The sequence below is a fragment of the Sinohyriopsis cumingii genome, unplaced genomic scaffold, assembly GCF_028554795.1.
Source record: "Sinohyriopsis cumingii isolate HCF-2022 unplaced genomic scaffold, ASM2855479v2 utg000940l, whole genome shotgun sequence".
Taxonomy (NCBI): domain Eukaryota; kingdom Metazoa; phylum Mollusca; class Bivalvia; order Unionida; family Unionidae; genus Sinohyriopsis; species Sinohyriopsis cumingii.
In genome coordinates this window covers 94,254-109,016 of record NW_028315945.1, presented here as the reverse complement: position 1 = coordinate 109,016, position 14,763 = coordinate 94,254, and the positions used below count along the sequence as shown (strand labels likewise).

At 37.0% G+C, this 14,763-nt stretch overlaps 1 protein-coding gene across 1 annotated transcript; it reads right to left on the bottom strand.

The window, feature by feature from the left end:
- Positions 1–5,517: 5,517 nt before the first annotated feature.
- On the bottom strand, positions 5,518–12,088 carry LOC149772973 (uncharacterized). The gene is made up of 3 exons (XM_089946984.1): positions 11,947–12,088; positions 9,809–9,953; positions 5,518–5,778 (listed from the first exon to the last, which is right to left on the bottom strand). The coding sequence occupies exons 1-3, from the start codon at positions 11,995–11,997 to the stop codon at positions 5,564–5,566; spliced, it is 411 nt and encodes a 136-aa protein (XP_089803110.1). The 5' UTR covers positions 11,998–12,088; the 3' UTR covers positions 5,518–5,563.
- Between the last annotated feature and the right edge of the window lie 2,675 nt (positions 12,089–14,763).

The following is a 14,763-nucleotide window of genomic DNA, read 5'->3' as shown; positions in this document are numbered from 1 at the left end:
GTCATCGCATTATGCAACTTCACATCATGGTCTAGCCTGTTTGTAGATGGACCCGATTAATACGCGAGGACAAACTTAAACCCGTGGATAGATGATACTTACGGAACTAACAATCATTCAATGGGAATTACTTCAAACAATACTTTAAGAAAAAAAAAGACCACAGATAAAATTGTAATAATCGACATGTTGTTTTATACAAATTATATTGAAAATTTATGGGAAAGAACATATATAAGTAGTGTGATGGAGCGATATTGCGTCTGATGGAAATTTACATTACGTCATAGGTTTAGCGCGAATTTGCATCACGTCCTTAGCCTGTATGACTGGCTTGAGTGTGTTTCTGTGGCTAGAAACGGAAATTTAACATTACGCATTTAGTATATAGGTGGGGGATGAGTTTTGTCTCAAAGTGGAAATGTAATATTGACGTTGTTGGTCTAATGAGTTATTTTTAACTCCGTGACTTCTAAAGGGAAATTTAATGTTGTAAATGTCCACAGTTTTAATATTGTGGACATCTAAGACTAGTAACACGAGAAGTAATATTACATACGTCCACATATTTGACATATGTGGCGTAAAGTTGGAAACGGTAATACATTTAACATAGACTTTGACTAATCAACAGCCAGTCAGGTACTATCAGTCAGGTACTATCAGTCAGGTACTATCAGTCAGGTACTATCGGTCAGGTACTATCAGTCAGGTACTATCAGTCAGGTACTATCGGTCAGGTACTATCAGTCAGGTACTAAGTCAGGTACTATCAGTCAGGTACTATCAGTCAGGTACTATCAGTCAGGTACTATCGGTCAGGTACTATCGGTCAGGTACTATCAGTCAGGTACTATCAGTCAGGTACTATCGGTCAGGTACTATCAGTCAGGTACTATCAGTCAGGTACTATCAGTCAGGTACTATCGGTCAGGTACTATCAGTCAGGTACTATCAGTCAGGTACTATCGGTCAGGTACTATCAGTCAGGTACTATCAGTCAGGTACTATCAGTCAGGTACTATCGGTCAGGTACTATCAGTCAGGTACTAAGTCAGGTACTATCAGTCAGGTACTATCAGTCAGGTACTATCGGTCAGGTACTATCAGTCAGGTACTATCGATCAGGTACTATCAGTCAGGTACTATCAGTCAGGTACTATCGGTCAGGTACTATCAGTCAGGTACTATCAGTCAGGTACTATCAGTCAGGTACTATCGGTCAGGTACTATCAGTCAGGTACTAAGTCAGGTACTATCAGTCAGGTACTATCAGTCAGGTACTATCGGTCAGGTACTATCAGTCAGGTACTAAGTCAGGTACTATCAGTCAGGTACTATCAGTCAGGTACTATCAGTCAGGTACTATCGGTCAGGTACTATCAGTCAGGTACTATCGATCAGGTACTATCAGTCAGGTACTATCAGTCAGGTACTATCAGTCAGGTACTATCGGTCAGGTACTATCAGTCAGGTACTAAGTCAGGTACTATCAGTCAGGTACTATCAGTCAGGTACTAAGTCAGGTACTATCAGTCAGGTACTATCAGTCAGGTACTATCAGTCAGGTACTAAGTCAGGTACTATCAGTCAGGTACTGTCAGTCAGGTACTATCGGTCAGGTACTATCAGTCAGGTACTATCAGTCAGGTACTATCAGTCAGGTACTAAGTCAGGTACTATCAGTCAGGTACTATCAGTCAGGTACTATCAGTCAGGTACTATCAGTCAGGTACTATCGGTCAGGTACTATCAGTCAGGTACTAAGTCAGGTACTATCGGTCAGGTACTATCAGTCAGGTACTAAGTCAGGTACTATCAGTCAGGTACTATCAGTCAGGTACTAAGTCAGGTACTATCGGTCAGGTACTATCAGTCAGGTACTATCAGTCAGGTACTAAGTCAGGTACTATCGGTCAGGTACTATCAGTCAGGTACTATCAGTCAGGTACTAAGTCAGGTACTATCAGTCAGGTACTAAGTCAGGTACTATCAGTCAGGTACTATCAGTCAGGTACTATCGGTCAGGTACTATCAGTCAGGTACTATCGGTCAGGTACTATCAGTCAGGTACTATCAGTCAGGTATTATCAGTCAGGTACTATCAGTCAGGTACTATCGGTCAGGTACTAAGTCAGGTATTATCAGTCAGGTACTATCGGTCAGGTACTATCAGTCAGGTACTAAGTCAGGTACTATCAGTCAGGTACTATCAGTCAGGTACTAAGTCAGGTACTATCGGTCAGGTACTATCAGTCAGGTACTAAGTCAGGTACTATCAGTCAGGTACTATCAGTCAGGTACTATCAGTCAGGTACTATCAGTCAGGTACTATCAGTCAGGTACTATCCATTACTCCATTTTCGATCCATCACAATACATTTACTATTCAACACGCCGTTTTTTTTGTCTCCAACATCTACTCAAGCACTATTCATTACCACCGTATTGACTATTTACATTTAGGGGCCCCGAGTGGCCGAGTGGTCTAAAGCGCTCTCCGTTACGGATCACTGCCATCTCACCTCTGTCTGCTTGGGTTCGAGTCTCGGATTCCGCTAATGTGGGTATGTGAGAAAGCTTGCCAGTAGCTTCTCATGGGTTGGTGGTTCTTTCCGGGTTTTTCCCGGGTTCTTCCTCCACAATTAATACTGGCCGCCATGTATAGCCTATCGTGTGCTGAAAAATGGCGTTAAACCCTACAACAACAATAACAACAATTTACATTTAAGTTTCTCTCTCTTAATATAATTCGTGTGGCACAAATAAATTATTTCCTATGTTTAATGTAAAAGCAGAAACAAATAGCTGATAATGTCAGCCAGTGTGCCAAATCAAGGTTGGCAAAACGTAAATTTCGAACAAACTAAAGAACCAAATCTGCTTACTTGACACTGGATATTTTCACAACAAAATTTACTGTCAGTGTTTCTCAAACTACAGTAGTGGAGTTTTAGTGAGATAGTTAAATCTAGGAAACCGAAAACGAAAAACAGCCTTACAAATTCTAAACCCTACTATAATCCTTACAACAGTAATGTCAATGTCGGATATGTTTGGTTTTGACTTGTTAAAGTTAGCTAATGTCAGTTCTTCCTTATGTGGTTGTTCTTCTCTCCATCTTACTTTTTTTCGTCTATAACAGTATAATAGGTGAGTTATAGATATGGGAATAGAGGGATCAGATGGACAGTATATATGTGTTTGTATACTAAATGTGGGGGTAAATGATAGTACAAGACTGGGTGCTAGTCACTTAAGAAGGCGCTATGCAGAGTAAATTTGGAAGTGTTGGATAGTAAATGTCTTGTTTTATATAGATTTTTTGATAACCTGTAAAAAAAGGTAACATGCAATATCTTGGACAAACACTTCAACAAGTTTCTAAGAGAATGAATAATCATCGCTTTCATATAAAATATTAGATAGATCCTAAGTTTTCCTTTAATATTTCAACACACTTTAACACCAATAATCACTCTCTACTCATAAAAAGAAACGTATTGGATTCACAAGTTATATACTTTATATCCTAATGGACTTAATACCAATGCACTATATAAAATTGTATAAAATATTAATTTTAAAAAAAAATGAAATGTCGTATATCTTTATAAAAAATATAATTGTATGTATGACTGCTTGTCCCTGTTTTATTATTTTACTGGTTTCATACAGTAAATTTGTTGGTAATATTACTAAATGATATGGTGTTGCTTACTCGAAAAGGTACGTTGGATGGTAAATGTGGGAGTGTTGGATATCGAAACTGGGTTGTTAGTAAATATGGGGACAATGAATTAAGCACACTAAGCACGTGCTAAGGGCACCAGCTTAACATGGGCACCAAATTTATATATAAAAATTAATTAGTTGCTGATACAATTGAATGAATGATATATGACCATTTCGATGCGCATTTACGAGTATTTTGATTTGCAAGGATGGCAACACTTGTATTTTATCACCTTTTTAGCATTTAATATTGAATTTATGAGTTTCATATTTTGTAAGAATGGGGCATAATAATGGTTTGTACATAACTGATTATTGGTCACTCCAAACGGAGCGTTGACTAGTAAATTTGTAGTTATGGATAGTAAATTTAGGGGTAATAGACAATATAGGACAATACAGGACTGGAGTTTGATTACTCCAAACGGAACGTTGGATAGAAAATTGGCATGATGAATAGTAGATGTAGGGGTAATGGATAGTTCATGACTGGGTATTTTTCACTATAAACGGAGCGCTGGATAGTACATGTACGTGGTGGACAGTAAAATAAAGGAATAACGGATATCACATGACTAAGTTTTGTTTACTCCAAATGGAATGTTGAGTAGTAAATACAGGGTGTTGGATTGTAAATTCAACGGTAATATATAGTATTTAAACAATATGTTTTATACTCTGCGACTGGATGTTTGTCTTTCCAAACGACCTTTACGGTATTAAATATGGTGTGTTGGATAGTAAGTGTGAGAGTAAAGGATAGTACACGACTTTCTATTGGTCAGCCAATGTGTATGTTAAAACTGTTACATTTCCCCATAGATTTCGTAGAGTCCAAAGCCTCTCCATCCCCCAAACATTTTGGTCCTAATGTGTGAGGTCATAGAGGCCAACCTCACCTTAGAGTCATAGCCTCAATGTTGCAAGGTACTATTTGAAGCCACACACACACACACACACACACACACACACACACACACAGATGTTCATACTATGGGTTAAATGCATAATGTTAAATTCTCGTTTTGTCGCCATTAGGGCCCACATGTTAAACCTATAAACCAAAGACGTGATGTTAAACTTCCGTTTGTCGCTATCAAGGCCCATTCGTGCTGTGCGTTTAGGATAATGTTAATCTCCGTAAGTCGTCATGCCAATCTTCTAGGCTAGTTTTATTCGTTTATTTGTGTTAATTACTTGACCAGAAATGTCAAACATTAAAACTAATCCTGCGAATTAATTACATGCATAACTTATTACGATCTTCGATTTGCAAAAAAGTAATCGTACGGTTTTGGTACGAACTTTAGGACCAGTTGCAGGTTGAATTATATCTGAGTTCAATCTACACTCTCGAGTCACCAGCTCGAAAATCAATGTTCCACGTGTAAATGATACTACAGCGTTTGGTTGACACTTTAGAGTCATAATCCATACAGCATGGGAGTCAGAGACTAGTAAGAAACCCGATTCAGACTGCAGGAAAATGTTTCTTAATCCCAGTGGCTGAGTAATTTCCACTGTGAATGTTTCCGAGCTTCATTTGCTTTAAAATTGCGTTTTAAATTATTAAAAACATTATATGTTTTGTGTAGTATTTCAAAAGAAATATATGCACAGGGTTAATAAATGTTTTGTGGGGTTTTTTGGTAACAGAAGATAGTGCACGAATCAGGACGTGGACTCTGTTTGCTTTCGACCGAAGACCTTACTGTATTCAAACATTCTGTATTCACGAAAAACTTGCACTTGCCCTGGTATGTAAATTATAAGGAAAAGAAGTCAACTTCAACTCGCTTTATTGCATTACAATATTTGGTATCTTTCTTTATGCCGTATTGATTGGATCACACTGGCTGTGTCCAGGGAGCATGGAGCGGCGGCTGGCGACTACGGGTTGGGGCTGGAGAAGGACTGGCTGAAGAATCGGATTAATGAGCGGGTAAAATTTACAGTAGAGTCCAGGGCTACACCCACAGTGTCCATTCATTTTCTCCAGTCCATAACACGTTTCCCCCAGGGTCCTGTACCTCTCGCAGGTGCCTGATATAGATGCAGATAAACCAGACATTGTAGGTGAATTGCAACTAATATATGTTATGACATGACGTCATCGACATTGTACTGTATTGTATTATTTAAACCAATATCAATTAAATCTGCATTATTGTTAATGCTATTCATTGGGTCATCATTCATGCATATAGAAAACAGAAATGTTGTTAATAACATTGGTGGTCACGGAATAGTGTGCACTTAATATTTATGCATTATACCTGAACAAAAATGTGCTTGGGTTTCGTTATCGCGTACAGCGTCACCTGATAGTGGTTTATTTACGTCTCAAGCCAGAGGTCTCAAACTCAAACCACCCTGAGGGTCACCTGAGGGCATTTTCGATGGCCCAAGGGCCACGTCACTTTTGTTATCTCTCATGACATCGTGTGACTCCAATCATTTTGCGGGTGACATGATACGGTTTCGCGGGTTCATGCGCCCGCGAACCGCGTGTTTGAGACCCCTGTCTGAAGCTATTTAAAATATATTGAGTTATGTTAACCCAATGCTGCAACAGCATAGTAATTGCAGTTGGAAAACCATTGAGTTATGCTATCTGGCCGAGGGTTTCACCGTAACCAGGGTACTTACTGAGTAAGTCAAACTGTATTATCTCAATACGAGTTTTGCCAGAAAGCTGTCCACTGCGCAAATAGTTTCCTGACTAACAAAACGCCCGTAAGACGAAAAATCTTATAGTGGGCTCTGCCCATCCAAAACAGGTATTGAGTGTGTGTTCGAAAAACACATACACCAATAACCTTTACGGACTGCTTCCTATACGAAACAAAAAGCCTGTACGGGAACATCTTTTGCAGAGGGTTATGCCCAACCAGTCAAGGGATTGATTACATATTTAAAATAAAATACACCAATAACATTGGTATGTGAAATATAAAATTACTTTTATTTATCGTTATCTGTTGTATGTGACAGAGTTGTTTGATATACTGAATGTTCCAGCATTTACATTAAATTTTGGAGCTAGTCCGACCTATGTCATATAACGCCATGTTATTAGAAAGAGTATAGTCTGTTTCAAGTTAGCCGTTATATTACTGAATAGACGATACAGATTCATGTACGAACCTGGTTATAATAATAATAATAATAATAATAATATCGTATAGTAGTTCTGCAATCTGATTAAAATCAGATCTCACTACCCTACGTGAAGATACGACAGCTTAGGGGTCATGTTCCGGTAATCTTTGAATTAACTAATGGACATGCAGCTTTCAAAAATCTGCAAGTGTATTAAATCGTTCGGCACACATTGTTGCTTATCAGCCACACTGCTTACTCTCCCAAACGAGAAAATGTAAGACTTCATCATAATAGCTAATAACATTAGCGATTATGGTATTAACACAGGTCACCAGAACATGACTCCTCATGAGCCGTAGTCAAATCTTCACGTAAAACAGTGGAGATCTGATTTTAATCATATTGCGTCGTTCTGCTGAAATGATTTAAAATGTAACGAAGACACTTCTCCTGCGCGCACACGTAAGGTATACTATCGCATTTTTGTAATTGACCGTGTCCGTGTGTACCATATTGCTGTAGTCATCATATTTTTAGCTGATCTTGAATGGGTGGGTCGAAAGAATTCGGTGGAATTCGGGTAACGCGTACGGCGCTGTCGTAGGTGACGTTGGCTTGGACGACGGTATTGGCTTTCTCGCAGTGATGGGCCAATGCTTCGGGACAAAAAGGTCTGTAACGAATAAAGGGGGCTGTTGAGGGATCCTTTGGCATATTGGGAGCTACGGACCATGCTTGGTGGCTACTTGACCATTCGACTAGAACGGTGAACCAGAAATACTTCATGATCGTCAACTGAAAGCCATGAGATACATTTGTTCCATTGTTAAATAAATATTCAATATCACTACATAAATTAATCAATATATTCAGCATCACTATATGAATAGAAATCAAATGTATATGTATATATTATACTTGTGCTTGAAATATGCTTCATAATTTTATACAAAGTCTATGATTTGATAACTGAGTCATACCTTGTTCAGATCATATAAAACGATACTATTTGTGATGGATGAAATATTATTCATTTCTTGTTTAAATTCAAAACATTGATCATCCATTGTGATAGACACATATATAAGTTTTGTTTGTTTGTTTGTTTTGTTTATTAGTTCCATCCGTTTATTTGATTTGTCGTTTAAGCTGCATGTCCTTATATCCGTTGTTTAAGTTACATGTCCTTATATCCGTTGTTTAAGTTACATGTCCTTATATCCGTTGTTCGACTCAGTGGGCATTATTTTAACATAAAAATATCCAGGATGGAATTTTATTCGCAAGAGTTTTGGGTCAGATTCATTTACCTTTCAGTCACATTATAAATACAAAGTCTCATTCCTGAAATTGTTTTCAATGTCTTCGCTAAAATCTAATACCAACGCTAAAATCTAACACCAACGCTAAAATCTAATACCAACGCGACTTCCTCATGTTAGATTGTCATTTAGGTTTCAAATTTGCTGAGAAGAAAATGAAATCACCAAAGTCAGTGGCAGTGTCGTTTGAAAGGATGCAGACACGTAATTCGTTCCTGCTGGAATAATTTATTTACCCAAAGCCACACGGATACATCTTGAAAGTAACATAATATGTTAACAAATGGCAACGCATGACTACGTGCATATATGTAGTATTTCATGGGCAAATCTTGCACGAGCACAGGTAATCTTACCACCTGGAAAAAATGTAACCGGCAGCACAGCGTAACAGCTACGCTGTTGTGTGACATCGCCAAGAAATCAGTAAGAATTGAATTAATTCATAGAGCATTTCAAACTGACCCCAGAGGATGTCATAAACAAAGAGACTGCCTGATCCAACCGTTTGCCGCTGTGAATTAGCTATGACAGCAAAAGATCTGCTAGCTTAAGTATTACATTTTCTATTTTTCCTATTACTTTGACCCAAAAATTCTAAAGCAAAGTTAAACAGAAAAAAAGTTTTTTCTGCAGTTTTCTACCATATTTTAATATGTTCATTTAGTTTTCTACTAAGGGATGAAATATAATAATCCTCGATATGAAATACAGTAAGAGTTATTTCCCCTATACCATATCAACCTCTACCATATCCAAAACCTACATATATTCTCTATCGCAGTAAGTCACATATTGTGTGCTAATACCCCTAGAAAGTGTCAAGATAGTATTTACAAGAACCAAGTTAAATCTCTATGACTCAATAATGATTTTTTGTTGTATCCTAAATGAGTAGGTAAATAAATCTAGTAATTCTATGGGAGCGTTTCCCATTTTTGTCAAATTTGATACACAATGTAAACTTCTAACGATTTCCAAAAATTACACCCATTTGATCTAAAGCAAAATATTTTAACTTGATCTATTTCAAACTCTTTTAGCAGCTCAACTGATTATTGGTTCAACGTTTAAAAGCATGTAGCCCTTTCCGTGACTTAATCGAGTAAATTTCTTGAGCTAAAATCCTATTAATATATTCTAGCTAAGACCCGACTGTTGCAGATGAATGTTTGGTAACTTTTATTTTTAATCGTTAGGGGTAGGTGTTTTTTTTTTCTTCAGTTTGCTCGCTTAATAATGGCTCTTGGGGAATGATTGAGGGTATATGGAGATTGACAATTTGAAAACAGGTGTAACGGATTGCCATACTAGGTCTGTCCGTTTATCTGCCGGTTTCATCCAGTACGAGGTGTCACAAAATGACTGGCGTCACAAAGTGCCATGAGAGATAGCAAAGGTGGTGCGGCCCTTGGGCCATCGAAAATGCCCTCATGCGGCCCTTAAGGTGGTTTGAGTTTGAGACCACTGAACTAGCAGGTCCAAACAGTCATACCGTCAGATTTCCCACCCACGGTTTTATCAGAAAATAATTGATGTTAATAACTGAACAGTTTAGTGACATAAGCTCTAATTAATGGTAATTTAAGATATGATATTGGCAGATAGCGGTGATCTAAAATGTCTTGCAGACCAAACATCATTACCATTCTGATGAGAAAAATCAAGCGGCTCAAGAGGCAACCCAACAACGTCTACTGCTGCTCTTCTCCTGCTTACCACTAGGAATCGGCTGGGAATGTAACAGCACTCTCCAGTACCACAGTCCACGTCAGATTTACACACAGTCCCCTGTAACGGAGATCATAACATGTATTGAACAGTGTAACGTGTGTTAGAACGATATGTTCTATAGTGTAATGTGTGAAAGGACCCGGGATGTTCTAGGTCTGTCCCGCGTGGCACACAGTGGCATGTATGCTAAAGTGCAATGTGTGAATTGGATGATAACGATATCAAATGGCTTTTAAAAAATTGCATTGCCCCAAGGTTCTGGTTAGATATTGATAATAACCTCTTGATGATGATGTTTTCTATTTTGGTAAACAAATTATACATAGCTAATATTACCTTTATGAGTGTGGGTTAAATATAAAGATCATTATCAGAAAAAGTAAACATATCTTTTTTTCAGTCTGAGTCACGGTTATCGGAATTCTCCCATAAAATATATATATCCTACCTGATGTTTACCACATTCTATTTTATAAATTTGGTAACAGATTGTCCGAGAATGGAAAATTCCATTAGGTCTTTGTATTTCCAGAATATGATAATAATGATCTAAGTCAAGTAGAAAGTTTTATAATCTTGTTCACTCTAAAAATTATTTATTCCTGCAATAACATCTGAATCAGAAATCAGTCTTATTTCTTATTGATGTGTTCAGTATTTAATTTGGATTTATTTTTAAAAATTATTGATTCCTGCAATAACATCTGAATCAGAAATCAGTCTTATTTCTTATTGATGTGTTCAGTATTTAATTTGGATTTATTTTTAAAAATTATTGATTCCTGCAATAACATCTGAATCAGAAATCAGTCTTATTTCTTATTGATGTGTTCAGTTTTTAATTTGGATTTATTTTTTAAAATTATTTCTTCACTTGACATTCACAAAGTTATTGGTAAGCACATCATCACACTTTAGGTCACTGGTCATTTTTACATTCAAGAATATATGCACATCAGCGCATTCAGCACTGGATATTACTTCTAACACCGGTGGAATTTAATGAGAACTGTATTCTTTAGGACTGGTGAAAGAACTTTTTGGACTATTTGGGATTTAATTCACAAAACTGCTATGTCAATTTAATTTTCAATTTTTATTCGAGGGAAATTAATTATTTGATGAATTATACAAAACTTGTTGGTTTTCGCTCTTTCCTATTGCTTAGTTAAAGACAATAGAGTCGTAAGTGTCTGTTTCACTGATTTCAGCGCTAACATCAAATGACCTTTGAGATCTAGTTCACTGATCTCATCGCTAACCTCAAATGACCATTGATCTAGTTCACTGATCTCATCGCTAACCTCAAATGACCATTGATCTAGTTCACTGATCACATCGCTAACCTCAAATGACCATTGATCTAGTTCACTGATCTCATCGCTAACCTCAAATGACCATTGATCTAGTTCACTGATCACATCGCTAACCTCAAATGACCATTGATCTAGTTCACTGATCACATCGCTAACTTCAAATGACCATTGATCTAGTTCACTGATCTCATCGCTAACCTCAAATGACCATTGATCTAGTTCACTGATCACATCGCTAACCTCAAATGACCATTGATCTAGTTCATTGGTCTCATCGCTAACTTCAAATGACCATTGATCTAGTTCACTGATCTCATCGCTAACCTCAAATGACCATTGATCTAGTTCACTGATCTCATCGCTAACATTAAATGACCTTTGATCTAGTTCAATGATCTCATCGCTAACATCAAATGACCTTTCATCTAGTTCAATGATTTCATCGCTAATATAAAAAATGACCATTGATCTAGTTCACTGATCTCATCGCTAACATCAAATGATCATTGATCTAGTTCACTGATCTCATTGCTAACATCAAATGACCTTTGATCCAGTTCAATGATATCTTCGCTAACAACAAATAACAAATGGCTGAGTTTACTGATCTCATCACTAATATCAAATGCATCAATGACCGAAAGCATGAGTTTACTTAACACACACAAATCTATGGGATTTGGTGAGACAGGGGTAGTAATTGGATTACTATCTGGAAAAAGAAAAGAGTTTACCTGAGCTGGGACAAAAGAAACCACTAAAAGAAAAATCAAAGTGCAGATCATCTTCCTGAAGGTCTAATTCGCGGCAGATCTTGTCGACAAATACGCCTTATATCCAAATGTAGTCGAAGATGGTTATACTCTTTTAAACCTCACGAATACCGTATACCGATCAATGTTCGTTCCCACGTGACATTAGCAATGAATCTTGCTATTATGGGCCATATAGAGCCAACTATACCGAAGTACACATTAGGTGACAGGTAATGCATGCAAGTGCCTTTTTCCACGTACATAAGACAAAAAAATATACTTAAAGGTATCTTCGTTGTAATACTTGTCTATATCATTGTAATATTGACATGTTGAAAATAATACAATACAATTTCTTTCAGAGTGAAATTTTCAATGTAATATTGAAAACATAGCATAAAAGAAGATTCGATAAAGTATGAAGAGAATCATTGACACATGAGAAAATTTTAAATGGTCAGTGTCCAGTAATAATAGTTTAATCTAATATATACGAAAACGTTCCTATTAGGGTTCGTCATGGGAACATGCCGGTTGTTATACTCTGACGTGACGGCTGTTTCTCCAGTGACAATCAGTTTCAACCTTAACCTTTATTTTATCCTGTACTGCAATATTATCAGTGATTATGAATGAATATTACACACAATTATACAAGATGTCTTCTCCTATAAGTTTGGGTCTGAACGGTGACAAGTATTGGTTCGAGTTTTGAAATGGACACCTTTTTTTATCTCACTAGGTTATTTTGACACTCGCACCCATACTCTAATCGAGAGAGAGAGAGAGAGAGAGAGAGAGAGAGAGAGAGAGTTACAGTATTGAGTAGCTGGATGTTTTTCTTTCTTTCAAACTAGTGAATTTGGGATTTTTGTGAAGTAAAGAAGCTAAAGTTTAGTGAGCTTCAAGGAAGATGAACCATGCTGTATGTCCATTGATGCATGTAATTTGCATAAGAAGAGAAATACGACCTCTAAAACACAAAGATACAAGGCAATCATGATTAGAATGAACACAATGACAGAAAACTGTACGAATAAAGGGGACGTTATCCTTCACGTCCGCGTAACTTAGAGTTGCAATCCCCTTTCAAGACGAACATCCTTTTGTAGAGATTGAAATATGAGAACTATACAAACTTAAGCACTTTGCAGTAGATATTTTCTTTGAAAGAAAAAGACTAAACAATATAAATACTTTTACGACAATAATTTTTTTTTTACATCTTTTATCAAAAGATATACATAACAAAATAGAATTAATGATTAACGATGACTAAGCAACAAAATCGAAATAACAAAAGTAACGACGTGTAGAAATGCCTCTCACATTGAGAAGGTATTGGGATGTAATCTGCCATGCACCAACAACTTGAAATAAAAATGAAGAGATAAACCTCAGTTCAAACTGTTTTTCAAAATTGTTTCTGTTCTTAGGGAACATACATAATCACCAATAAAGGGCGGAATAGGGAAAATACACATAAAAGCTTTGATATTTATGAAAAGATGAGGGAATATCCTTAAAGTTCTTAACCAGCTATATATGCTGGGACGCGTCTGTCGGATAACCACAAATAAAGAAGTACAAATTTCTGGTCAAGTAGCAAAGTGTGCCTGTTTTGGATTTTTGGCAAAAATTGAAAAGATTTCTTTTCTCGTGTCACTTGTATAGTGGAAATTATGTTCAAGTGTCAAAAACTAGTCACATAATTTTCTATGGCTTGTCGACATTTCGACTTTAAAAAATGTGACGTATTACAAGTCATTATCACAAACAGAAGTGGAAAATAGGGACATGACACTTAGTGTTTAGATAAAGTCCAGTCAACTTCCCAACGCACCTGTTTTCTCGTACTTTGGTCTTTGGAGAGGTATCACCTTTGTAGGTGCAGCAACAGTGGTAAGGGAGTAGGCGACGTCGTCGCTACTGTCAGAAAAGAGTAGTTCTTTTACAAACGAGTTTACTATGTTCTTCAAATATCAAATGTGGAAATACGGGTGTTAAATCAGGGTTAGTAGACATCGTGGTTCGCGGCAACGTATAAGTGCTAGAGAAAAGGACACATCGTTACCGAGCAGTGCGGTTTTCTGGAGTCCGTACGCGTTCTAACAGCACAGTACTTTTTTCTCTCTCTTAATGACAGCAGTTGTCCTATTTTGCAACTTTCTGTTTTCGTAATAGATTTTTAATTCCAGCCAAAATAATCCAAGGAACCGTTTATCTTCTGAAACCTACCACAAAAGAAGAGTCACGTGCTCTCTTCTGACATGACGCGATGCAATTCAGCATTTGAAAGACAACGTTTTGCGTGGTACATTATCCTCTCCCTGTTGTAATGTGACCAGATTTTTTGTTTGTTTCAAGAAACACGATCTCTTCTGCGATTAGTCAAATTTTATTTTGTTTTTCTTTTCCCGTCTCCAAGAAGACCTCAACGGGTCCTGTTGTACAAAAACATTTTCTGATAGCATCTTCAAGTTGACTATACTTTTAATGCATCCTTTGGATTGGAACCTAGCCATCTTATTTTATTTTTGCATACAATTACTGATAATATGACGCAAACACTTGTTGCGTTTGGTCTTAAATAACGGTGAACTCAGTGCTACTACCGCAAAACTGACACGATGATAAGACTTTATCTATGTCATACGAAACAACAATCTGATCATTTTTGTAGTTTTTCTAAACTTTATTAAATGTTAACAGCAGTTCATTTGTTGCGCCCTTTGCTATCATGACATGTACATCCATCAACTGGTTAATACTAAAACACAATCTCACTGCGTCTTC

What these genes read in the sequence shown, in the direction of transcription:
- LOC149772973 (XM_089946984.1), bottom strand. Translation starts at nt 11,997, where the DNA reads ATGATCTGCACTTTGATTTTTCTTTTAGTGGTTTCTTTTGTCCCAGCT. An exon ending in TTTCTTTTGTCCCAGCTCAG is followed by an intron (nt 9,954 to 11,946) that starts GTAAACTCTTTT and finishes TCTCCGTTACAG; the next exon opens with GGGACTGTGTGTAAATCTGA. An exon ending in TGATTTTTCTCATCAGAATG is followed by an intron (nt 5,779 to 9,808) that starts GTAATGATGTTT and finishes CATCTATATCAG; the next exon opens with GCACCTGCGAGAGGTACAGG.